This window comes from Tamandua tetradactyla, chromosome 1 (genome assembly GCF_023851605.1).
Source record: "Tamandua tetradactyla isolate mTamTet1 chromosome 1, mTamTet1.pri, whole genome shotgun sequence".
NCBI lineage: Eukaryota > Metazoa > Chordata > Mammalia > Pilosa > Myrmecophagidae > Tamandua > Tamandua tetradactyla.
Genome location: NC_135327.1, coordinates 84,204,601 through 84,232,529, shown reverse-complemented (window position 1 = coordinate 84,232,529; position 27,929 = coordinate 84,204,601). Strand labels below are relative to the sequence as shown.

Sequence of the window (27,929 nt, the reverse complement as noted above, 5' to 3'; positions counted from 1 at the left end):
TCAGGTGTGTCACCATAAAAGTAAACAAACTCAAAATTCTTATTAGTTATCACCTCCTTCCCTCTACCCACCCATTTAAAGAAAATCTTGTGCTAACTAATTCCTACCCTCCCATTGTCTCTCGAGCCTACTCCAGTAAATCTTTACCATCTCAATTCTACTAAAGGTGCTCTGGTCAAAAACAATAAGCTCCACATTACTAATCAAATGATCTTTTATCAGTCATCATTTTACTGTTAATCATTTCTTCCATCTTGATACTCTTCCTTCTGTTGGCGTTTAAAACACCACAGTCTTCTGCTATCCCTCCCTCCTAGTTCATTTCCTCTTCTCAGCCTCTTGCTAATCTCCTCTTCTCTTGGACCAGTGATGGAGGAATGTCTCATGTCTCAGGCTTTCCATCCCTTCACTTTTCTGTCTACACTCACTGTGATGGATTGAATTTTGTACCCCAATTTGGATATGCTCTTGGTCTTGTGCCACATTCTGTTGGATGTGGTCCCATTGTAAATAAAATCTTTTCGGGATGTTACTTCAGTTAAGATATGGCCCAACTGAATTACGTTATGCTTTAATCTGGGGTCCAGCAGTCCTTTAAAAACAGAGTGAAAGTTAGAGAGAGTGAAAAAGAGAGCGATCTCAGGGAGTGGTTGGAAGTCAACAGAACCCTGAAGAGAAAGGAGACTGTGCTGCCATGTGCATTGCTATGTGACAAAAAAGCCAAGGAACCCCAACACTGCCTGCTAGCCAGAAGATACTGACCAGGAGGAAGCAAGCTTCCTAGGCTCTGAAATCGTGAGTCAATAAATTCCTGTTGTTAAGTCAACCCATTGTTTTGTATTTGCTTTAGCAAGCAGGAAACAAAAACAGTCGCTCTTTGCGATCTCAACCTGGTCATGGCTTTAATTACCATTTTTACACTGAAGATTCCCACATGTATATCTCTCACCCAGAGCTCACCCCTCAACTCTAGATACATATGTACAACTTCCTACCTGATTCTTCATTTGGATCTCTAACTTAAGTGCTTGAATGATTTCCTCCACAAATAAACAAATAAAAACCATCTTAGTCCATGTGCAGTTTTCTTTATCTCAACTCCAGTTACTCAGACCCAAATCCTTGGAGTCAGCCTTGGTTTCTCTTTCTCTTACTTGACACAGTTAATCCATAAGTAAATCCTGTTGACTCTGATTTTGATATACACCCAGAATATGTCCACAGTTCCGCTGTCATTTTGATCCAGTCCTTCATCATTTGCCTCAATTTTTGCAATAGTTTCCTCATGGATCCGTACCTGCTCATGCCCATGTCTTCTACACAGCAGTCTGAGTGATTCTGTTGAAATCCATCATGTCATATCAGTCCTCTCTCAACACCCTCTGTGTCTCTCCATCTCTGAGTAAATGTCCTCACAAGGACCCCAGTGTCCCTAGAGGATCTGCCTCTCCTACCACCCCTTGCCTCTGTTACGTCACTCCAACCCACGGCCTCCTTTCTGTTTCTCACAGACATTAGGCATGATTACCCTCTGGCTTTTGTATTTGCTTTCTCTGGGAAGTCTTTTCCTTAGAAAACTGCATGCCCTACCCCACCCCCAGACGTTACCTTTCAAGTGTGAGGCCTTCCTTGAGCACCCCATTTTAGACCCTATCTCCCTTCAACAGTCCTATCCACCCTACCTCACTGCCTTATATAAGGCATTAAACCACTGTCTAACATACTATTTAACTTGTCTTTTAAGTCTCTTCTCTCATTCCCAGTACCCATCACCCACTGTAAGCTGCCACAGGGACAAGGATTTTTGTCTGATTGTTGCTGTATCTTGCACCTTAGTAACAGTTCTGATGAAAATTTTTGAATAAACAAATGAGGGAATGAGTAAATAACAATAACATATATTCATTGTAGGAGGATATCCAAAATGTTGATACGCAAAGAGAAAACAGTAAAAGTAATCCCTAACTGCCCAACCAATATAGTTATGTTAACATCGTCTGACTATCCTAGGAAAGTTTCAGATATCATTCTAGTTTGCTAACTGCTGGAATGTAATATACCAGAAATAGAATGGCTTATAAAAAGATGAATTTAGTAAATTGCAATTCCACAGTTCTAAGGCTGTGAAAATGTCCCAACTAAAGCAAGGCTGTAGAAATGTGCAATCTAAGGCATCCAGGGAAAGATATGTTGGTTCAAGAAGGCCGATGATGTTCAGGGTTTCTCTACCAACTGGAAAGGCACATGGTGAACATGGCGGCATCTGCTAGCTTTCTCTTCAGGCTTCTTGTTTCATGAAACTCCTCCAGGGTTGTTTTTCTTCTTCATCTCCAAAGGACTCTGGGTGCTGGGCTCTCATGGTTCTCGTCGCCCTATCATGGCTCTGCTCTCTTGGAACTTCAAGCCTTTTCCAAAATGCTTCCTCTTTTAAAAAATTCCAGTAACTAATCAAGACCCACCTGGAATGGGTGGAGTCACATCTCCCTCTAATCAAAAGTTAATACCCACAATCGTGCGTGTCACATCTCTGTGGAGATAATCTAATCAAGTTTCCAGCCTACAGAGCTGATAGGGATTAAAAGAAGCTGCCTCCATAAGATTTGATCAGGTTTATAACATGGCTTTTCTAGGGTACACAACTCCGACCACAGTTTTTTTTTTTTTTAACATGGGCAGGCACCAGGAATCGAACCCGGGTCTCTGGCATGGCAAGCAAGAATTCTGCCACTGAGTCACTGTCACACCACCCTTCTTTTTTTTTTTTTTTTTGGTACATAACTCCTTTCAAACCAGCACAGTTATACAACATACAGACTATAGTATGTACTGTTTCCTAATGGGTTCTTTTCCCTTAATAATATACTGTGCATGATTATCCATTCTGATTAGTCTACTGCTACATCTTTGAAGTCCTGGCTCCTTCTCAGTCAGGTCTCAGCTCATTGCCCCTCAGAGTGATCCTCTTTGATCATCCAAGGAGCTCTTCCCTACAACTCACTCTCCAACACATTTTGTTCCATCTGTTTGAGTACTATCACAACCTCACATTGTCTGATCAGTTAGCCTGCCTGATGTTTGTAGTCTGCGTTTCTCCCTTGGAGTGAAAGGGGAACTTTATTGATCTGATTGAACACTGGATTCCTTACACCCAGAACAGTGGTTGTCACATCTCACTAAATATGTTCTGAATGAATAGTTGAATAAATATCATTTTCGTGACTTTTGCATTACTACCATTATACTTGTTCATGGTGGAAAATCTAGATAACACAAAAGAGGAAGGTAAAGTTTGCCCATAATCCCACTATCCAAGAATAAGAACCCTGATATGTGTACTTCTGGATCTTTTTTCCCTGTTCCTGCATGTACACTTTTAAAATAAAAATGAAAATATGCTCTGCGTGTTTTCATTTAACAAAATATTTTGTATATTCCTCATGCCTCCAAGTCCTCTTCAACAAAATTATTTTTAGAAGATTATTCAGTATTCTAGCTAATGGTTTAGAACATAATTCATTTAGGCAGTCCCTAAATGATATTTTTGTTCACATTTTTTAATAACGTGCACAGTTTATGTGATAGAAGATATCTCTGCTAATGAGGTCATGCTGAAGAATCAGTCACCTCACTTTTCTTTTCACACAGGATCTAGAAAGAACTTTTTTACACATAGGAGAAACAGCTAAAACGTCTGTCTAGAACAATCTCTTTACAATACTGAAAGCTGCCACTACAGTTCTCCCCCTCTATTTTTATAAACCACAGTACAAGGTACAGTCTTATATTTGGGTGTGATTATATGTGCACGGCTTTTTAATTTAATTTGGATTAATTCCTACATAAGAATGTGATAAGAAAGAAATTTGCATATTTTGAAGTTTCTGACATCTATTATTAAATTGCCCTTCAGGAAGGCTATTCTTTTCTATTGAGAGAATATGAGCATCTGTGTTTTCCCATGCTCACACCTATAAGGACTATAATTATTTTTAGTAATTTCTAACATGATAAGCAAGAAATGGACAGACAAAATGACATATCTGTAGTGATGTCACACAAACTTGTCTTGATTGTCATTTAAATGTGAATGCTCACAATTAGGTCTCCCACAGGTTGTTGGTTTAACAAAGACATTATTTATCATATTCAACAAATATTTTTCTGATCCGATTTTATAAAGAATTTATTTTAATCAGGTTGGATATTAAACTTCACCAACCAAGTGATTTTTGCCAACAGATTGCCTAATATCAAACTATCTTTGCATTCTGAAATAAAATCTAATTGTTTTTTGTCTTGATTTTTTAATAGTCTGCTAGATTTAATTTGCTAATACTTGATTTAAGATTTTTAAAATTTATTGCTATAAATTAGGTCAACCTGTAATCTTTATATTTTTTTGAGCTTTCTTGTTTGTTTTGTCAGCTTTTTCGTAGCTTCGTATAAAGAAGTGGCAAGCTTTCACTAGTTCTCTATATGCTCTACAACCTCACAAGTTAGAAAAAAACCTAATTTGTGAAAGCACTTGGTCCCAACTCCTTTTAGAGGAGTAACTCTTTGATTCTCTAAGATCAGAGGTCTAAGATCTCTTTAAGGCACTATGTGGCCTTTAGCCTGGTTATTGTCTAACTTTCTGCTTCATTCTGGATCAGTTTTTGTTATTTATGTTTTCTTGGAAAATCTTTCAGTTCATCAAGATTTTAATATTTTTCATCATAATTTATACATGGCATTCCCATAGCTCTTAAACAACACCCCCTTATCTTTTGATACTTTTTTTAATCTCAGTAGTCTGTATTTGTGTCTTGTAACCTTTTTCTCACATAATTAGATTCAGTATTTTAGCTCTTATAAACAGTAAGTTCATGGATTTATGTAATGGTTTTATGGTCTTCGCTATTCATTTCTATTTTACATCACCTATCTCCTTCATTAAGAATAAATTTTGACATTGAATTACACCACTTAACCATATTATTTAAAGTTTTTAAATCAGGGTTGTATTGGAGCCCCTTAGGAAGGCATGCCACCCACCTGCAGAGAATGGGTTCCCCAGCCTTGTTTCAGCTGCTCTCCCAGCTATTATCCCACCAAACATTCTTTAATGTCTCTCTTGCTTCTCAACGGCAATTTTGGATAATTTTCCCCATTATAAGGTGTTGGGAGTTTTCCCAAGCACCAGTGTTTTCATTCAGAAGCAGTGTCTTTGAACCAAGAGGACTTCTGAAGAAGAATCAGACCCCTAGCCAGGTTCCTGAGTTGCACTCAGATCCTCCAATGAAAGGAGAAATTCTTTGCACAGAAGGCTAAGGAATAGAAGAAGGCAGCTTCCCTTGGACAAAAAAGGCTATGGACTATGAGTGCCTTGGATGATCCCTGTCCCTTCATAGAAGGCTACTTCTGTTGTGGCTAAAGTTAGATTTGCTGGGAAAGTTCCAGAGTGTGAATTTTCCCAAAGAACAGGTGCCATCAGTCTGTCCATAGAAGAGATACCCCTAGAGTACCCCCAAGCTCATCTGGAGAATATTCTCCTCTGAAATACTCATAAGTCATCAAGGAAGATATGGGAAGATAAGAATATCATGGCACAAAGCCAGAGGGCACAGTGTTTGTTTGGGTGGTGCATTGTCAGTCACAAGTGAGACATAATATATGAGGAATACCTGCAGCATCATGGACTACAAGTCCAGGAGGTATGCCTTCTAGCTTGAAAGGACAGTGGAGAGCCAGGCCATCTGCATCAACTCCAAACCTTCTAAAACATTTCCCCCCAAATCCTATACTCTTAGATTTTCTGGGAATGTAAGACCTACTGCCCAGTAAATCTAACTTCTTACCAAGAAGCTGATGAACCAGGACATCCAGGTTGGGCATAGAAGACATTCCCTGGAGGAAGATGCCCAGGCAACCATAGCTGTATGAGCTGGAAGTCAACTGGGAGCAGCACCTGCTTTGGAATCCCCAGGATCATTCTTGGCAGTGACCCTGGTTGAAGTAGGGGAGGCAGAAGCAGCAAATGTACCCATTTCAGGAGAGACAGAACCAGTGGACAATTCTACTAGCTCACATCCTTGGGAGCAAGGAATGCTGGGAAGAAAGTTTACCCCAGACTATATTCATTGAAATGTCATGTCAGGTGCTGTGTCCTGCTGTTGTTTAAGTGTTTCTGTTGGATGTGGGATCTCAGAAGCCAGCCCTCTTCCTACCTCTGCTGTCACACACTTTGTCCTTTAGGGTAGCCATTACCTGGCTTACTTCCTATCACCCAGAGGAAGCACCCTTGTGAGATCTCAGTTCTTGAGGAGTTCAGAAAATGAAGCTTGGCATTCGACTTTTCTGATATTAAGAACCATTTCTTTTGTAAAGTGCAAGTATTTACTTAGGTTCCATTTACTATGTTGAAAAGATTTATAGTGTTTTGGTGGTTTGCAGACTCTCCTTTTTTTCACCAGGCCAAATCAAGCCTCTAAAAGGTCAACTTCTCCCTCTGTTGAAACGGAAGAATTTTTACAGTATGTGTTTGTAAAAACTTCTAAATGTTTTTGTCCATGATCGTTTGTTAAATCTTTTATTTTGATTCATATTTCAGTCATCTAGAAAACTTATTCAAGTAATTGTCTTCAGAGAGAGTACTTGGGAGGTACTCTCTTTGAGCTTTTGTATGCCTGAGAACATCGACTTACTGCCGTTTCACAGACTGTTTTTTGTTGTTGTTGTTTGTTTGTTTCTCCAGTTCATTAAGTAAAAATAGCTTTAAGCACAAAAATTTTTATGGCATTGGAGTTGTGGAAAAGATGTCTAGTACCAAACTTTTTATTTGATTTCAATGATTTTTTTTTCTGCCCAAGTTTTTGTAGGTTGTTTCTGTTGTCCCTGAGCTTTAATAGCATCTTCAGGCTATGTCGGGGCTCTAGGGAAATTTCATCCACTGTCTGGAGGTTTGATATTATGTCTTCTCTCTTTGCTCCTTGTAGCATATCTCTACTTACACACTGGCCTTCTTACATCTGCCTATCCTCCAAATTTCTTATCTTTTCATGAACCTTTCACCTTTACTTTCCATGTCTGTTTTTTTGGGTGTTTTTTTTTCCTGAGTTCTGGGATAATATCTTCTAATTTACTGCTTCTGTATTTTGTTGTCTTTTTTTTTCTCCCACATCCAATCTGCATTATACTGCCTCCACTGCATTTTTTGTCTTGACAATTTAATTTTTCACTAGAAAACTATCTTTCTAATCACAAATTATTCCTTTTCTTCATAAATCCGGTATAATCTCAAATCCCGGTAAAAGTGAAAAATAAGGTTTATATTTTAGAGGCCCATTAACTGCTTGCATGTGAGCTGGAAGGAGACATGTATGTTTCCCAGTACGTGGGAATTAACATGTTTCTATGGAAAAGCACATTGCTGACTGTATGAATGGATCTTTGTACCCTTCCCACTCTCCTTAATACCCCTAGTTCTTGAAATCACTGTGCATAGACATCTCAGTAACAATGAGACTGTATTTTTTGTTTGTTTGTTTTGTGTTTTAGTGGTAGTTAATAAAAAGAGTATCAGCTTGAATTGTGGTCTTATGAGAAGTTTATTGTTGTTTTCTCCTCTTCTTTCATTGTAATATCTGCCTACACAGTGCCAATATTCATCCAGGTATGCTTTTGGAAAAAAATTCTCAATTTCCTGACCCTTCTTTACCTCTTTTCAACCAGAATCTAAGTATTGGAGCCCATCCTCTTACAACTGCTTAAATTGCACAGTGTTATTCTTTGATTTTACTTTTCCTCAGGCTGCATTCTCAAGTAACTTAATTTTAATTTTCCCTTTTGTTATGTGTGATTGGCATCAGCCTACACGTGGGGTTGTGTCTAATGCAACACTTTTGAGATAATGTTTTTCTCCTTATGTCTCATAATTACTTTAGGGTGTAACTCAGACTTAGCATATGCCAGAATGGCAAGTGACCTCAGCTCAGTTCCTCCTCGAGGGAGACAGAGAGTCAGCATGCATTACTAATCTATTCTATTGCATATTAAACAATTTTTCCATGAAAGCCAAAGTCCTTTGTAATCACAGTATGATATTTGTCTACTCCCTTTTCTGTAATTTGATACATCTTGGATGGCCAAGTATTTCTGTGGGGATGGGAGAAACACCCCTTCACCCTGTGGAGAAAGTATGTGTGGGGCTTCAGAATTCCAATGGATCTGTGTGAAATCAGATCTTGGGTCTATTCCTAAGCACCATTTACTATCAGTTATGCTCTGATCCTCATAATTCTGCATCTGTTAAAATAAAAATGGCAACATGTCAACCAGCTGAATTTGCCAATCTGTAACCTTTGTCTTAGGCGTTTAGCTTTTCCTTGACTATTCCAATTCAGGATAAAAATACAATAACCTCTTGGCCGTAAACCCAGTTGCTGGTCATACTTGCCTATGAGCATGGTCAGTCTTTGGTATTTTAGGCTGTAGGATTATCCAAGAAGGATAAGATCTCATAGAGTTGATGTGAGGAATCAAACAGATATAAAGTAATTTATGTTACTTATTTCATTAAAGGTACTTTCAGCTGCAGTTAGTCAGACAACCTGACTAACAGAGGCTTAAACTATAAAGAAGGTTGTTTTTTACTTGAGAAATCTTATAATTCATATTCCCAGGTTTAATACAACAGTTTCATCAGGGACTCTGGATTTTCTCCATCTTTCCACTCTGTCATCCTTAGAATGTTGGTTCACGGTTGTAAGAGGGCTTGCTGACTTGTTATGCAAAATGGCTGCCTCAGCTCCAAGCATTATGCCCTTGCCCAGCTGCACTGTAAGACAAGAAATGAAGGAAGTAAAGGGAGATGAAGACTCACATCTCCTTTTTTGAGAGAAGGGAAATCACTAAAAGATGCTCTCTCTCTTGCAGACTTCCTATCAGATCTTCTGGTACAGAACCCATCACACCCACAGCTGTAAGGGAGACTGAAAAATGACTATGCAGTGTTTTCAGCTCCATATTGAGAGGCAGGTAAAGACCTTAAAGGTCTTCTAAAAAGGAATTGACCACAGCATCCACGTCCGTTCCCCATTTGTCTCTCCATCCGACTTGGATGAATTAGTCCTTTGTTACATAGTAGATAAGTCTATGTATATTAGTTAAATGGCTACTTTGCTTGCTGAATATTAAATGATGATAATAAACACAAAGAGTATCAGACTCGATTACAATAGTTATAATTCTTTTTTGTTTGTGTAACAATTTTATATCCATTATCTCAAATCATTTTCCATCCATATTAATGATAAGGCTGTGATCTTCAAAATCTGATCTCCATTTACATATGAAATACAGGAAGATTAAAATAGAGACATTAAAAATGAAAAGTTATGACCATTCAGTTCACAGCGGTAGACTGCGAGCCTCGATTCTTTGACCTACACTTTCTTATAATGTCTTTTACATTGTTCTGTAAACATTATTCTGAAGTAAGAAAATTATATGGCAAAGTTTTCTCCCTTTTCCTCATAATAAGGTAAATATTTAAAACCTTTTCCTTATACCAAGAAATAAGTGAAGCTTCACATCCATTTAATTCCAATATGCCTTTCTGGGGAGCAGAAAGTTAGCAAACTTTTACCAAAATGTAAAATGGGAATTTCCTTTGATTCCACAATCCCAGACTGTGAACTGTTCATAATGATATAAGCACAAAAGACGAAAGGTCTTACCCCCAATTTATTTTCAGCACTGTTAATATCAACAAATTCATGGAAATCATCTAAGTGTTCATGAGCAGGGTACTAGTGACACACAAAGAAAATATTATGTATCTATTAAAATGATTGTAAATCGATTTCACTTGAGAATGTCAACCAAAAATTCCAAAATAGCTAATTGAATCCAACATGAAATTAAAAAAATACATTATGACCAAGTAAAGTTTATTCCAGGCATGCAAGGATGATTCTGTTTTAGGAAACCATAAATACCTAAGAAAATAATCATGTGATTATCTCCATATCTCCTGAAAATCATTTGAAAAAGTTCAATATACATTGTGAATAAAAGCATTCAAGAACGCTTTCTTAACATGATAAAATGTGCACAGTTCTCAGTTTACTCAGGTGGAATCCCTAGTGCCTTTCCCACTTTACTCAGGAAGGAGGTGAGGATGTCGTTCCCGCATTCTATTTAATATTATTTTGAATTTATAAGCCTATGTAATCAGAGAAGAGAAAACAATTAGAAGCATGCAAATTAGAAAAGAAGAGATAAAAACTATCTCTGCTTATGAGATGGATGCAGTATACCTGGGAAACCCAAAAGATAAAAAAAATAAATAAAACATTCAAATAATAACTAATTCAGAAATGCAGTTAGATTTCAGTTAAAATTAATATGAAAAAAGCAATAGCCTTCATATATATAAACAATAACATGTTAGAAATTATAGTGGAAGACAGTATCCTATTTAAAATAGCAACAATAACAAAAAGATAAACTATTTAAAAATAAATTATTTAGGAATGATTTCTAAATGTGTTAGTTAATTTTTTAAATTAATAATAAAAAAATAAAAAATAAACTATTTATTAGGAATGAATTTAAAGGAAATGTGAAAACCTGGATAGGAAAATTTTTAAACACTTGGAATATACAAAAAAGACACAAAATGAGACGACATTTGGAAGAAGAGTCTTTTATTTTTATAGGATGACAACATCATGAGGATATCAATTTGTCCCATTTTAATATATAAATTTAACTCCACCCCAGCAATAATGCCAAAAAGTATTTTTTTAGCTAAATAATTCGATTCTAAATTTCACATGGAAAAATTAAAAAGCCTGAGTATTTATAGGAAACCCCTGGAAAGGAAGAAGAATGACAGTGCAAAGACTAGTTAATTCTACTGGATTCTGAAACACACTACTACATCTTTGTGATTAAAGCAGTGTGGTACTGGTGCATGAATACACAACAACTCAGCAGAATAAAACAGAGATTCAGAAATAGACCCAAGACCCATCTGAAAATTGGATATGTGATAAGGGTGGTATCTCAAATTACTGCGGAAAAGATGAACTTTAATAAATTGTGTTCTAACACAATTTTTAAAAACTTTTTTATTGTGTAATATATATACAAAGCAAAGAAAGAAAAAAGAACAATTTTCAAAGCGGTCTTCAACAAGTGGTTACAGGACAGATCCCAGAGTTTGTCATGGGCTACCATACAATCCTCTCAGATCTTTCCTTCTAGCTGCTCCAGAATATAGGAGGCTAGAAGGAATAAATATTTTTTATCATCACAATTGACTTTTTATCCTATTTTGTGAAAAATAGCTTACATACAAAAAAGCAGTAAATTTCAAAGCATAGCACAACAATTAGTTGTGGAACATTTCAGAGTTTGGCCTGGGTTACAATTCCACAATTTTAGGTTTTACTTTGAGCTGCTCTAAGATACTGGAGACTAAAAGAGATATCAGTTTAATGATTCAGCAGTCATATTCATTTGTTAAATCCTATGTTCTCTGGATAACTCCATCATCACTTTTGATCTTTCTATCCCTCTTTTTAGGGGCATTTGGGCTATCGCCATTCTAACTTTTTCATGTTGGAAGGGGCCGTCAATAAGACTAGCTAAGGAGCTGAAACTAGCTGATGTTCTGGAGAGGCTGGGCTTTCTAGGTTTCAGGACTTATGTGGTCCAGGTACCCATCTCGAGGTTGTAGGTTTCTGGAAATTTACTCTACTGCATGGAACCCTTGTAACACAATTTTTAAAGATAATAAAGATATATTTGGATACATATCTCACACCATATAGAATAACAAATTCCAAATGAGTTAAAGATCTAAATGCAAGCCAAATAAAACCATGCAGAAGGAATAAATAATATGGGTGAATTCTTTTATAACCTGGGAGTAAACCTTTTTTAGTATGACAGAAACCATAGAAGTAAACTGAAACAAATTTTAAATTCTTTGCATTGCAGAACAAATTCAAGTCAACAAATAAATGACAGACAAAGAATATCTGAGACTTATATCACACACAAAAGACTAATTAATGAGCTGTACAGAAATGTAAAGAAAAAGTTCAAAATGTGATGTGCAGAGATATGAACAGTCAGTTCACAGGAAAAGCAAGTCAGGTAGTGTGCCAGTTTGAAAGGATTTATGTACCCTAGAAAAGCCATGTTTTAATGCTGATCCAATTTTGTGGGAGCACAGGTTTACTTTAAACTCTATTCAGCACTGCATGTTGGAGGCTTGATTAGATTATTTCCATGGAGATGGGACTCACCCAATTATTAATTAGAGGAAGATGTGACTCTACCCATTCCAGGTGGGTCTTGATTAGATTACTGGAATCCTTTAAAAGAGGAACCATTCTGGGAAAAGCTAGAGATACATGGGAGAACGACATCAGAGCCACAAGTCCGAGAGCTTATGCAGCCAGAGAACCTTGGAGGTGAAGGAAAACGCCCCTGGCTTCATGAAACAAAAAGCCTACAGAGAAAGCTTAGCAGATGTCGCCATGTGCCTTTCCAGTTGAGAGAGAAATCCAGAACTTTCACTGGCCTTTCTTGAGTGAAGGTAACCTCTTGTTGGTGCCTTAATTTGGACATTTCCATGGCCTCAGAACTGTAAATTTGCAACTTAATAAATTCCCCCTTTTAAAAGCCATTCCATTTCTAGTATATCACATTCCAGCAGCTAGCAAACTAGAACAGATGGTCTTTAAAAATATGAAAAATTTTTAAGTGAATGTAGCAGATTTAAAACTATGCTGCTCTTTGCAGGAAGGTAATGACGATTGGAGCACAGGGAGGCTTCTGGGTGCTGTATCTGGATCCAGGTGGGGGTTATTTGGATTATTCACTTTGTAAAATTTTGGAAGCTCTACACTTTAGACTTATGCAGCCTGTTGACATATGTTATACTTACAAAAAAAAATAAAAAACAGTCTTCTAAAAAATAAATTATCAGATCGATACAAATCCACAGGTTTGAAAATATGTTGTTTTTTTTTGCATGGGCAGGCACTGAGAAACAAACCCAGGTCTCCAGCACGGCAGGCGAGAACTCTGCCTGCTAAGCCACCATGGCCGGCCCTACAATATGTTCTTGGCAAGACTATACAAAGAAAACAGGCTCTCATATTTTGCTTGTAGAGATGTAAAATAGTACAACCTTGGGTGAAGAATATAATATTTAACACAATCCCAAATGCCTTTACTTTTTGACCTAGTAGTTCCAAACTTAGTAATTTACCCTAAATATACACCTTCAAAAGAGCATATTCACAATGGTTATTTATTGTGGGTTTTTTTTGGTAATGTATAAAGATTGAGAACAATCCAATATTCATCAGTAAGAGACTGGTTAAATAAATGATGATACTTGCACACCATAAAATATTATATGGTCTGTTTCGGTTTGCTAAGGCTGCCAAAATGCAATATATCAGAAATGGGTTGACACTTTAACAATGGGAACTTGATTATTTCACAAGTTACTATTCTGAAGCCATGGAAATGTCCAAATTAAAGCATCAACAAGAGGATACCTTCTCTGAAGAAATGTCAATGGCATAGGGGCTCCTTTGTTGCATGCGAAGGTATCTGCTGGTCCTTTGCTCTGGGATTCTGTTGCTTTTAAGTTCTGTGTGTCCTTGCTTGCCTCTCTGGGAACATCTCCCTGAGCTCTCTGTGTCCTGCAGGTCTTCTCTTAGCATCTCCGGGGCATTTCTCTCTTTCTGAATCCTTCACCTGGTTTCATCTCTCTATTCTCTGTATCTGTCTCTCTGAATTTCCTGTCCTTATTCTCTTCATGGAAGACTCCAGTAAAATGATTAAGACCCACCTCGTGTTGAGTGTTCACATCTCTATGGAAACAACCTAATTACAAGGTCCCACCCACAATGGGTCTGCACTTACAAGAGTGGATTAAAGAAACGTCTTTTCTGGGGTACATAACAGCTTCAAATCAGCACATGATCATAAACTGGAATAAGGATGATCTCTATGCATTAATAGAGAGTTAAAAAGCAAGAGCACACAACGTACATAGTAGGCTACATTTTCTGTAAAGATGTAAGGAGAAATAAGAATCTGTTTTCATCTTGAAACTATTGTAGGATGAAGCAAGTAAGTACATTTGCTAAAGTCGTCAAGAACCATGATTTCTATTTTAAGAGAATGAAGATAGATATAAAAACAAAAGTGGTACAGAGGAACTTGTAATGTTAAGTTTAAATTGGAAATAGTAAATGAATTCATGAGTTTTTAAAAATATAGGAACCTCTGTTCACTGAAAGTTTCCCAAAGCAATTGTATCACAGTGACAATATGTACATCTAGGGTCCAGATCTGGATTTTCTTAATTCTGTTACCCCACTAATTATCCCCAGAATTCCTTAGAGGAATGGTGACTTCAGATTTGAAGTGGGAAACTACAAGATAATTCTGAGATACCTTCTTGTCCCAGAAGGTCAAAGTTTAGTGGGCTCATATCAAAAGCCACAGATAACAGCTAGGCGCTTCTACTGACTGAATTTGTGAAAATCTGAATATCAAAAAGAATGAGTTTGATCTAATATATTGAATAAACAAAAAAACTTATACATTCAGAGTGATATCCCAGAGAGAGAAAGTGAAGCCATTTGCTATACCACTGAAGGTGACCATTATGCCATACCTTTATTTTGAAAATCAGTAAAGAGACAGTATTAAGCATTTACTGTGCTTTTTATTAGGAACCGTGGTTCATCCTAGTTGAAAGAATAAAAACTCTTCTTTACAGAAGAATGACAGCTAGAAAAATGAACAAGAAATTACAATATGAAAATGCCCAATTATCATCCTCCAGTGAAATATTGATTCAGGAAATGGTTTTGCCTAAAACCATTGGATGACACTTATTGGGGAACAGGATATTGCCACCATCACATAGCAGCACCTACAAATTAGTTGCTAATTGCAAAGGGAAGCACCATTATAGCAAGACATCTAGCATCACCAGATGCCAGTGATCAAAGTTAGTCGTATTCACAGTGGGACAGAACTTCACCTGTATCCTAATATTATGCACATAAAATACACAGCCTCCCCAATTCCAAAAATCTTTAACCTGAGTCTAATCAAGGCTTTAGATCTCACACCCACTTTATTGGAATGATGAGGACCTAGAGGAGCAAATTAAATGACACCATTAGGAACTTGTCTAAGAAATCCAGAATGTAGGATCTCTGCAAACCTGGACTCTTCAAAGAGTAATTGATGTTAAAAGTTTTTAAAGTAGGAGTACTGTTCTGGATTTTTTAAAGAATAGGGGCCTAACAATCAATATAATGCTTGGCCTGATTGGATTCTGATTTGAAAAATCAGCTATAAAATACATTTTGGGGGTCAGTTGGATATGGACCAAATATTCAGTGGCATTAAGGAATTATTTTTAATTTTCTCAGGTAGGCCAATGGTATCATGGGCATGTAGTAGTAGGTCCTTATTTTTATGGGCAAAGAACTTGAATAGCCATTTCTCCAAAGAAGGTATGCAAATGGCCAATAAGCACATGAAAAGATGTTCAGTGTCACTAATCATTAGGGAAATGCAAATCAACCATGAGACACCACTTCACATCCTCTAGGATGGTTACTATTGAAAACATGAGTGTTGATGAAGCTGTGGAAAAATAGGAATCTTTAATCATTGCTGATGGGAATGTAAAATGGTGCCGCTACTGTGGAAAACAGTTTTCTAACAGATTTCTCAGAAAGTTAAACAGTGAATCACTGTTTGATCCAGCAGTTACACCCCTAGGTGTATATGCCCCAAATAATTCAAAACAGGGACTCAAATACTTGTACTCCAGTGCTCATAACAGCATTGGTCACATTAGAAAGGAGGAAACAACCCAAGTGTCCATTAAGAGATGAATGGATAAACAAAATGTGGAATTTACATACAATGGAATGTTATTCAACTGCTAAAAGGAATGACGTTCTGATATATCCCACTACATGGATGAACCTTTAGTACATTATGCTGGTGAGACAAGCCAGACACAAACAGACCGGCATTTTATGATTCCATTCATATGAAATATTTAGAATAGGAAAATTCATAGAGGCAAAAAAGTGGATTAGAGGCTATGAGAGGCTGGGAGAAGGATATGGAATTATTCCTTCTCCTTCATCCTTCTTTAGTTTGATGGCAAAGTTTTGGTAATGAATGGTGGTGACAGTGGTACATTGTGGATGTAATTAATGCCACTGAATTATAAACTTAAAAATGGTTAGAATGGCAAATGTTATGTTACATATATGTTACCACAAGGCAATTTAAAAAAAAAGTAACAGCAAGTTTTTGAACTTGACCATCAGTTGGCAATTTGAAATGAGAGAAAAATAGTATTTTTTTTAGAAAATAGATAAAGCAAATATGATAAAATGCAAGCACTTCAGAATGTATGTGGTATGCAAAGATGATTATTGTACTATCCCTTCTACTCTCTTAATTTAAAATTTTGTAAAAAGGAAAAAATGATACATAGATCTGCAATTTTTTTTTTTTTTTTTTTTACTTAAAAGGATATTGAGGACTGGTGGGCAGTGGCGGTGCAGTGGCAAGGTTCTTGCCTGCCATGCCAGAGACCTGGATCGATCCTGGTGCTTGCTCATGCTAAAACAAAAAAAAAAAAATAGGATATTGAGGACAATTTTAGTTCCTTGAAATTCAATTAAAAATGAAAATTAGAAAACAAATACATAATATTCATTCATTTTGTAAAGTACTCATAGTGTACATATTCAAACATGCATATCTGCATAAAGAGATATTTAGAAGAATATGTGTTTAGGATGTTCAGACACAGTTTTCGTTTCCTTGGCTGCTCAAGAAAATACCATGCCTAAGGATGGCTGAAACAGTAGAAATTTAATGTCTCATAATTTTGAGGTTAGGCAAAAGCTTTTCACCAAAGGCTGGGGTATTCCGGAGGTGGCTGCGAGCGATCCTTGGCTCTTAGCTTGCCACATGGCAAGGTACATGGCAGCATGTCCGGACTCGCCCTTCTTGTTCAGGTGCCACTGAGGTTCAGCTTCTGGCTGCTCCCTCTGTGGCTTTTCTCTCTTTCTCTCTGAATTTTATTCTCTTATAAAGGACTCTAGTGATAGGATTAAAACCCATCCTGATTGAGGTGGGCCGCACGTTAACTGAAGTAACCTCATCAAAATGTCTTACTTTAATGGGCTCACTGCCACAGGCATGGATTAAGTTTAAGAACATGTTTTTCTGGGGTACATACAGCTCCAAACCACCACAGACACACGCGTTCTCAGTTGTTATTTCTGGAAGTTAGACTTTCTGGGCAGTTTTTACTACCTTTTCCATTTCCGTATTGTTTGAATGTTTTCATTAAACACAGATCATCTTTACAAAAACAATAAACCTGCTTTCAAAAGCAATAAAACTTTTGTAGGTTTCCGGTGTTTTGAAAAACTTAGGGATGGTAGAGCCTAATTTTCAGGAAAATGGATTTTCAAGAAACAATAGAAATTGCCAACGCAGCCTGAGAGTTAGGCCTATGGCAACCAAATTCCTCTTTCCCACATGGTGAGAGGCCAGGTGGGCCCAGGGCACCCTCTGCATGTAGTTGCTTTGGAGAGCTTGGCCTTTGGATCTTTCGGCTGGGGGCAAGGCAGGGGAGGGCGGGGGGGAAGGAGATGGAGCCTGACCTGCTCAAGGCTGTGGCCCAGCTAGACCTTGAGACCCTCAAGGCAAGGGAACTCTTGCCTTACCCTGCCCTGGAAATCGCTTTGGTTGGTGTCTGGCCAGCCAGAAGGCCAAAGTTTCCATGCAGTCGCCTTTGCTGCCCCAGGGCTGGCCTTCTCACCTTGCTTGCCTGCACCCCAGGCTTGTGCTTGGTGATTCCGGTCCTCTTAACTATCTGCACTTCAGAGCCAAGCTTTGATCCTGCCTCCTGGGATCCAGTGTCTGTTTATCTCCCGCAGACCTTTGGGTCCCTGCATTATTACCCACGCAACATCCCTGGGGCTGATTACTCATTTCAACCTTGGCTGATCTCTGCCTTTCGACCTTCTGGTCCCGTCAGGCTCCAGGTCCAGTATCCTATTTGTGCTGGAGAACTTTAAATCTTAATTAATATGTTCGTATAAATCATACCAGCCACAACAACATCATTAAATTGTCTTTGCCAAAATTTCTCATGGGGCAGTACTAGCATTTTTATCCACATGGGATTTTGAAAAAATGAATTATTCTCTTCTATTTTGTTTTCCGTTACATTATTATTTTAGTTTTATGTAAGGCACAGTCAACATTAACCTCAATATCAGATTATGCATTCTTTTTCCAAAATTAAATATTTTGAAAACAAAGAAAAGTACAGAGAACACTACCATAAACACCTGCATCCAGACCACCCAGATTCAACCAATGTTGATGTTTCATAATGATTGTCTCAAGTCTAGCATTCTCATTTTAAAATTAAATTCTGTCTCTGTATATGGGCAGAACTGGCCTCAGCAAAACAGTGAAGTTGGCAGAATTAATTTCCTGCTGTCCTCCTTTCCTTCCCTGGAGGGTAACTGAGCAGACATCTGTGACCCTTCATTCCACAAAATGTCATGTGTCTCCCAAGCTAATTGCATTAGCAGCCATCACCCAGGGCTCTAGATGGAGCAGGGAAATCCTAACTATACTAGAAACCAGTCTCTGGTCACAAGTAGCGCAAAAAGCCACAAGTGAAAAAGGGGAGGAGATTTATTAGAACAAAGGAAGCTTATTATACAGGACATCTGCAGTCACCAGGCTTTCAAAAAATAATGGACCCAGGACTTGAAAAGCTGTTGGAATATCAGCTTCCTATTTCTTGTCTCTGCTTCTCTCCACACCATTCTTTTCTCTTGTTTAGTTCATATGTCAGAAAATGGGCACCACAGCTTCTGAGTTTACATATGACATGCCTGATCATGTGAAGACGGACTAGGAGAACCTGAGTTGCAATTGCACATTTTCAGGGAAGGGAATCTGATTGTCCGGCCTTGGGTCAGATGTCCACCTTTGGTCTGGTGAGCGCTGTTGAGAGTGGCAAGGGAGGCCTTACAAATATGGCGGCCATGGTCCCCTTTCTGGGAGGCTGTGGATTTTGGGCAGGGGGGGGCTCTAAATAGTTAGATTCTGATGTGTTAGTGATTTAAGTGGGTATGAGAAAACAGTGATCATCCAACCCCAAATTCCTTCAAAGGGCTTACAGTTTGTTTTTTTTTTTTTCACATGGGCAGGCACCGGGAATCGAACCCGGCAAGCATTCTTACCTGCTGAGCCACCGTGGCCCGCCCAAGGGCTTACAGTTTTATGTGACCCATACATGTATATTGTAATGTTCGTTTTTGAACATTTTATAAAATGCACACTTTTCTTTCTACGTGTGCTCCCATTTATAAATATAGGTGCTTAGTTTTATCCATATAAGCTATTTCAAACATTTCCTAGAGTAAGCAGGATATATCCAAATAAAAGAAGGTCATGTTTCTACTCCCTTTTGCCTATGGAAGTCCAAAATGTGATACTAATAGCAATACTATTTTGACAATATAGACAGTTACCGTGAACTTTTTTTTTTCTGAAGAAAATAATTTTGAAGCTCAGACTTGGTATGGCAAGAATTACCTCCTTCATTGAGGCTGCAGTAAGTGGGAATGAGTCTCACATACCCATCTTTATTTATGAAAACACATCTTTCCAGGCTCTTCTGCTCACGGGTGTCATGAATTTTAGAAGTTAAGGTTTCAACACCCATTCCTTTGGACCAGCCGCAGCGGCTGAGTTTCTTTTTTTTTAATATGCTATGTGGCAGGGTCACATTTCATTATTTTTCCATGTGAGTTTCCCTGTATTGCAGCACCATTTGTTGAATTTTTGTTTGTTCGTTTTGCTTGTTTTGTTTTGTTTGGGCGGGAAGTGCGTGGATCAGGAATCGAACCCAGGTCTCCCGCATGGCAGGCGAGAATTCTACCACTCAATCACTCGTGCACCCCCTGGTGGTTGAGTTTTGAATTAACAATCAAACTCGGGAAAACCAAGGAACTTCCTTAGCACCAAGACTGTTTAGCTTTAAGAAAGATACAATCTTGTGGCTGATGGACAGATGAGTGAAAAATAATAAAGACAAATAATTTATAAATAAATAATGGGTGGGGGAGGGGCAAGGGGTAAATAAATTGGGTAGATTGAAATACTAGCAGTCAATGAGAAGGAGGTTATGGGCTATGGGATATACTTTTTTTCTTTTTCTGGAGTGATACAAATGTTCTAAAAATGATCATGGTGATGAATATACAACTATGTGATGATGTTGTGAGCCACTGATTGCATATACTTTGGATGGACTGTATTGGTGCATACAGATTTCTCAATAAAAATTTTTTTAAATACAGGACTAGCGACAGACAGCACAGCCTGCCGGGGCCATGGGAGACAGAAGGTCCACGTGGAGCCTCCCGAGCCCAGCCTGCGAGCATCTCCTTCGTACTCTGTACGCAGGGCAGGCGCGTTGTCCAGGGACTGAGGGGGTGTAAGCAGGTGCAGCTTGGGGAAGCCATGAGCTATTGGTCCTCTCAGGCTGCTCGTTGCAGCCTCCTCAGCGTTTGTGAGGAGCGTCCATCCTCTGTGCAACCACATCTCACCAAAACCCTTTACTGATCCCTGGTACGCGAGACAGTGAGCTGTAGCCCTCAGAAGAGTTCCTGTTTTCCCTGGACTCGGTGTACCCCTGTGCATTCCCTGACTTAGTGCTATAATGCGATTACAGCCGAAGGTCAAATCCTCCTGAACCCCCGAGGCTAAACGAACCTGACAAGCCAACCAGCTTTTCACCCAAGGCTGGTTTTGTATCCTAAGCACAGATCTGACATATGCTGAGTGCTTGATAGATAGTTGTTCAGTGACTACATTTTGACCTCTGAAGTTTGATTATTTCATACACATGATGTTCATATGTCCAGTAAAGGATTACCTAATGAGAAAACTTATTTTTTCTCTACTTTAAAAATGTATTTATCTAAAAGGTCTTTGGCCTTTCTAAAGGCCTAAAGTAAACTATTTTCATTTCATTTGTCTTTCAGATTATTTGAATATATTCTCCTCTATAAGGAAGGAGTGATGTTTCAGATTGAACAATCCACCAAGCAGTGCTCAAAGATGACACTGACAGAGCCCTGGGATCCTCTTGACATTCCCCAAAACTCCACTTTTGAAGATCAGTATTCCATAGGGGGGCCCCAGGAGCAGATAACTGTTCAGGAGTGGTCCGACCGAAAATCAGCAAGATCTTGTAAGGATATGTCTTTTGGGATTAAAACAAAATTATTCAGGCTTTATATCTGAATATAAAGCCTGGGGTGGGGGGGGGGAATGTTTGACTCCATTAAGGCAGGTAGTTGTTGGGGAAATTTATCAACTTAAATTATTTAAACCCATATTTAGTCCCTGCATGTGCTCTGCTGATGGTGTAACACTGAGATCGAAACTTCGTATTTGAAACACCTCAGCCTTCCTGTGCCACCTGTACCTTTCAGTCACTTGGGCTTTTAGAGACTCAGCCTTAGTTTTGACTTTTCACAATGACTCCCAAAGAATCTATGACATTGGAGGGATTTTCCTAGAGCACAAATTTGAAAAGGTGCCTCCTTTTCTTCCCCCATATCACTGCTAAAGTTGCAATGACCAGGTCTACACCCATTGTCCCAGGGGACGGCCCAGCCTCCTTTGTACAGAGAGGTGGAGATATTCTGTGCGCTGCTGTTATATGCTAGCCCAAGACTTGCAAAAATACAGGCATTTTGCCTGTCTTCTATATTGAAAAACCAACTTTCATTCCTCTTACAGATGAAACCTGGATTGGCATTTATACGGTCAAGGATTGTTATCCTGTCCAGGAAATCTTCACCAAAAATTTCAGTGTGATACTGTCCACCCGGTTTTTCGACATACAGCTGGGCATCAAGGACCCCTCCGTGTTTACTCCGCCAAGCACATGCCAGATGGCCCGGCCGGAGAAGATGAGCGAGGACTGTCCCCTTTAACCCTGGGCCTCCAGGGCCAGCGAACCCAGCTGGACCCCGACTTGAGATTTGAGGAGCTGAGAGTCTTCATCGAAAATAAATATAATTTTAGGAAGATAAGCATGGATGCGTGTTAATTTTTTTGTATATATTATTTTGACTACTTGAGCAAAGTTTACAAATGAAATTGAATGGAGAATATGTGATAGATAATATGTGCTGATAGATGACTAATATGGCTACTTGAGATATTTCTGGAGCTTAGTTGGGCTCTGATTCTTAAGCGTTTGCAAGTCAATACTAAATGGCGTTTAGGGGGCAAGGGTTCAGGAGGAGCAGTTCACACTGGCAGGGAGGAGCATCTTATTACTGACATTGTGGAAAATTGCTGGCACGATGGTGATAATTAAAGCCGAGTGATCTGAATTCTCTACAGACAGCTTACTGTGTGCACCAGGGTGATGGGCAGCTCCCACGGACCCCCACCTCTGCTGTCCCCTTGCCACTAACAAAATGATCCCTTAAAGTCCTTTCCAGACTTAAGAGCTTTATGACATGGCACGATGGATATAAAGATTTTAGGAGGAAATGAAAGGTTAAATTATGAAGTCATTATCCCTCTCCACAGACATTTTAATAAAGACGGTTTGGGAAATCTTGTCTACAAGTTGGTCTACAAAAATGCCTACACCTGGGTATGCATGAGCCATGCCTGCTTCGTTTTTACTATGCAAAAGTATTGATATGTGTGCTGAATCTTGTCAGTAGACCCAGGAAGGCACGTGGTAGTGTAAAAATAGCTCTGAACTGGGAGACACTTGTCTTCTAAATCCAGAACTAGAATTCCCTCATACTCTCACTCCTTTATTCAACTAAATGCACTACACTCTCGCTCAGCTCAGCCTTCGTGGGTGGCCTCCTCTTCCAGGGACACTATTCCAGGACCTCCGTATCTGGCTTCTGGTTCTCCTTCCCTGCTAAGTTCGTGTTATCCCTGGCAACTGCCCCCAAGCCTGAATTCGGTGTTTACCTTACACCTCGAGCATGCTTTTCTCATACTACCATGTTCAAACACCCGTTTCCTGCGCACTGCCATCTGCCTTCCTGACTACGGGCTCCTCAACTACGGGTGCCGCATTCTGATTACTTTCATATCCCCAGCACCAAGCAAGTGCCTGGCATGTGGTCAGTGCCCTAAACATTAGTAGAGTGAAGAAAGGTGGCTTCTCTGGTCTTTAATTGTTGGGGATTGGGTTTGCTGACCTCTAGGGAGTCTTCCAGTAATAAAATTTATTGTTTGAGATCCTTCTCTTATTGTGTCTCCTCTGGCTATCTATCTTCTTCCGTTACCAGGAGAAGTGTGTGACACCCATGTTATACTGAAAACAATCTGTGGTACTCACAATCTATCTAAATTATTTCAATAAAACTGTTACTGCATTTCAATGTGTTGTGTGGTATATTTGCTTTTGAAATAAATGTGGATTATCCTTGGTTGTAAGGAAGTAAAAGCTCTTATCTGATGAATAAATGAAGTGATTTACCTATTCAAAACCTAACTCATTGACTGCTCTCAGAAGCTCACTCTCTCTCTCATGTTCCCTAAAGTCCAGTTGCCTGGGTTGGAATCTTCAAAGTCCTTCTTGACCTTTTCATCTCCTTCAATTCCCAAGGGCAAACAGTATCCTGAGCCCCTTCCAAGTATTCATTAAAGCTGCCACCCCTTCTCCATTTGCTCAACCACCACCGACATCCAGCCTTTTGACATCTCTGGCCTTTGCAAGATCTTTACAACCTGTGTCTTCACCCTGTTCATTTCTTCTAGAATCTACCATCTGTCTGCTCATTCAGCCAATCACTCACGAACCAGTTTCAAAGCACCTGTCATCTTCAGTGTAGGTTGCTGAGGTCACAAAGCAGGAGCAACGCCCGGTCCAGGTGGACGTTTGGAGGCACAGACTGGAAAAAAAATTCACAGTTGTGTTCTAGGAGGTTCAGCCTGATAAGGCCTTGGTGAGAGTGCCCCACTTCCAACTTCCCTACCCACCAAATGGTCCCAATCCCCACCAAACTAGATATCTCTCCTTTGCCGTGTTAAACTTTGTCTTTGCCCACCCCAATCCACATCCTTACTTCAAGGAGAAAAAAAGGAACTCTTTTTTAAATTGTTCTCTGGGACATAGAAAGTGGTGTCAGTGGGGTCTGACGTAGTGAATTGAATTGAGTCCCCCCTCCCCCAAATATATGTTGAGGTCCTCATCCCAGTCTCTCAGAATGTGACCTTATTTGGAAATAGGGTGATAGGAGATGTAACTAGTTGAGATGAGGTCATACTGGGGTAGGGTGAGCCCTGAATCCAACATGACTGTCTTTGTAAGAGGCAAAGAAGAAGCACAGACACCCAGGGGAGGCCACATGAAGGCAGAGGCAACAACTGGAGTGATGCAGCTCCCAGCCACAAATGCCAAGCATTGCCAGCCACCACCAGCAGCTAGGGAGAGCAAGGAAGGATTTTTCTAGAGCCATCTAGAAAGCATGGCTTTGCCCACAGCCCGATTTTCAGATTTCTAGCCTCCAGAACTAGAAGTCTCTGTCAATTTAAGCTGCCAAACTTAAGGTAATTTGCTCTAGCAGCTGTAGAACACTAGCATACCCATTAGTTAACCCACTTTCCAGAAATGAGTTAAAAGTCTTCCTTCCAGAAGGATCTTATATCTGGTGGAGACCCCAGCACAGATCTGCTGGTGCCTTAGCCTGGAGATCTCCATGTCCTGAAGGTGGGACAGAGAGTCTTTAGTGTGTTATACAGTGCCTTTTATAATCAGACTCCCAACTCTTTTTCCATCTTCACCATTTGGCTCTCCTGTCTCTTCCTCAACTGCCACAAAAGCCTGGGAAGTGAGGTCTGGCTTACCTTAGGGTAACGGGCAGGTTTCCTTAATCACCAGTCTTGCAGAAAAACTCCCTAGTAGTCATCACTGTCAAAATGAAGAGGACTATTAAAGAGGGAAGTGGCTGGTATCTATTAGTGAAGAGGAGCAGGCCAGTGTCTCATGTGTCTGCAGACAAGCTATTGCCAATCATGGACTAGACTTAGGGTTGGCTACCATTTTGTGGATCTCCTGCTTCATCTGTCTCTGACCCTTTGTGCTGCATTGGAGCTTGCTACTTCCACATCTCCCACGGCAGCCTCTCCACTTCTGATTTGCCAAGATCTGAGCATGTACTGAGCTGTGCTCTTACCCTCTGCCTTCAACCGGCCAGGTGGGAAAGGCTCAGCCCTGTGATGGAGCCATCACCCCCCCTTTCATCAGCCCACATGAAGTCAAGGGGATCTGGCCTTCCTACCCTCAATTGCTCTATTGTCATGGATTCAAGCTCTTTCTTATAAGAAGCTTTGCTAATTGAGATTATATTGTACTTCCTCAAATCAGAACACATTTAAAAAAATGTATAAATATTTAAAGACCAAAAAGATTAGGTCTCTGAGGAAATTTTCCATAAAGTTTTTTCACTAAGTTTCCAAAAAAATGTTCTGAATTTTCTGCCAAGGTAAATTCAACACTATTTTAAAATTCCATTTTAATACTCACCTCTTGCTGGATCTCCTTCACTAACTCTTCCTTCTCAAACTTCTGTTATTTTAATCACTTCCTCTAAGTATTCTGTCTGAACCATATTCGAGTAGTTTCTTTTTTTCCCTGTGTGGATATCTTGTCTTCCTCCATCTACTAAAAGCATGTTACATGCAGTAATGGCATCCTTGTCATTCGTGTTGAATTAAAATAACTTCAATTAAATTGAATGAGAGAATGAACCAAGGTCTAATTGGTTCATTATAAATTCATTGAATTTATAAAAAATTCAGATGCCTTGTAGTAACAGCTCTATAGAAGACAATCTTAACTTTACTTATGGACATTCTAGCATCAATAATCTTTTTCTGATTTCTACTGGGAAAATAACAGATATACTCTAATCTATTTTAATTGTTTTAAAGCAGAATTATTGAGCTGTATTTATAGAAAAAGGTATTGTGCCTATATATAATTTGCTTTATTTTTATTCAGAAAGAGTGGTGTTTATATCTTATACAAAGTTTTAAAGTCTTATTGTGTTCATCAGAACAAAAATTAACAGATTTTTTAATATATTTGTACATATATCTATTTTTATATGCTGTATGATGGGGTCACATTCCATTATTTTTCCATGTGAGTATCCTGTTATTGCAGCACCATTTGTTGAACTTTTGTTTGTTTGGCTTGTTTGTTTGTATTTGGGAAGTACATGGACCAGGAATCGAACCCAGGTCTCTTCATGGCATGCAAGAATTCTACCACTGAACTACCTTTGTACACCCCAGATTTTCAGTATATATTTCATAGTTAATGTTGGAAAATGTAATGTCACCCTGGCAATCAAGGAGTGGGTTACAATTATCCTATAACTTAGGAATAAATTGCAAGAATACAACATTCACAGCATTTAAGTTATCCGAGTATATATGTGTGTGTATGTGCATATGCACTAGGCTTTGGTTACAGATAGACAACTCTCAATAGAATTTTTTTTTTTTTTGCACAGGCAGGCACTGGAAATCAAACCCAGGTCTCTGGCATGGCAGCCGAGAACTCTGCCACTGAGCCACTGTGGCCCACCCAGCATATTTATTTTAACCTTCATTTGTTCAAATCACATAGCTACATGTTCTTTTCCTCCATCACAGTAATCTTTGATGGCAAAATGTGTACTTTTCTCATTAAAACATGATTGCTATCATTGTAATTTTTTTACTTATGTTCTATGGTTTTGACAAAGAAAATGATCAAAAAACAATAAATCAGGGGTTATCTGTTATTGTCTGGAATGGTTTCTCAGACTTAAACAGCTTTATTTAGTAACCTCTCCACTTTAGTTGAGTAGTTTTCTCTGTCAGCCTGAAGGAAGATGAATGTTGGGAAAACATCAGTGTAGTAGTCAGGGTTCTCTAGGAAAATAGAACCAAAAGGAGATATCTATGAATATGAGTCCCTATAAATATGTCACTTCCATGGGGATGCACGAGTCCAAAGTCCACAGGGCAGGCTATGAGCCGGCAACTCTGATGAAAGTCTTAGATGAATTCCCCAGAAGAGGCTGGATGCCTGAGGGGGAGAGAGAGATTCTCTTTTCTCACTCCTCCTCTTAAGCCTCTGGCTGATTGGATTAAATGGCCCTCATTGTGGAAGGCACTCCCTTAGCCAACCGCAGATGTAATCAGCCATAGATGAAATCCACGTGCTGATGATTTAAGTCTCCAGCAACAGAACAACTGGGCATGATAACCTGCCCAAGTTGACACCTGAACCTAACTATCACAAGTGGTATTGGCTTTCCAACCAGGAGGCATCAACCTAAGTTATTGCAAAATTCCCTGTTATTTAATTAAACAAATCTGTTTGATTAACAGTATAACTTTGGACTAGATGTGTGAGTAATTATATTTATATCATAGCGATATATGTTATCCTGGGTTTGTTTCACTTCCAATTGCAGAAATGGTGCCCTTCTTATGGGGTCACAGTGCATCTGTCCTTTCCTATGGAACACATACATTTCAGCAAAGTGTAGTTTCCCACTAGATTCCAACATAAGGTGGGAGAATCTCTTTCAGGAATATAAAAACTAAACTGGGAACTTCTAATGAAAAAAAAGACTAAAGTAAACATTATTTCTGAAACATTCTGTAATGACATTTGATAGGCATGTATGTTCAGCAATTGGAATTGTCTCTTTTAGTGAGCTCTTTGCTTTTGCAGAACTCTCTGACTTTAAGGTGTTAACTGGCCCTTCCTCAGTAGC

At 39.0% G+C, this 27,929-nt stretch overlaps 1 protein-coding gene across 1 annotated transcript in view; it reads left to right on the top strand.

The window, feature by feature from the left end:
- EPDR1 (ependymin related 1) overlaps positions 1-23,525 on the top strand; it is a 35,352-nt gene extending 11,827 nt beyond the window's left edge. The window contains 2 exon segments of the mRNA XM_077162569.1: positions 21,147-21,355; positions 21,910-23,525. Of these exon segments, the coding sequence (XP_077018684.1) occupies positions 21,147-21,355; positions 21,910-22,106 (406 nt within the window). The 3' untranslated portion in view covers positions 22,107-23,525.
- Positions 23,526-27,929: the final 4,404 nt, after the last annotated feature.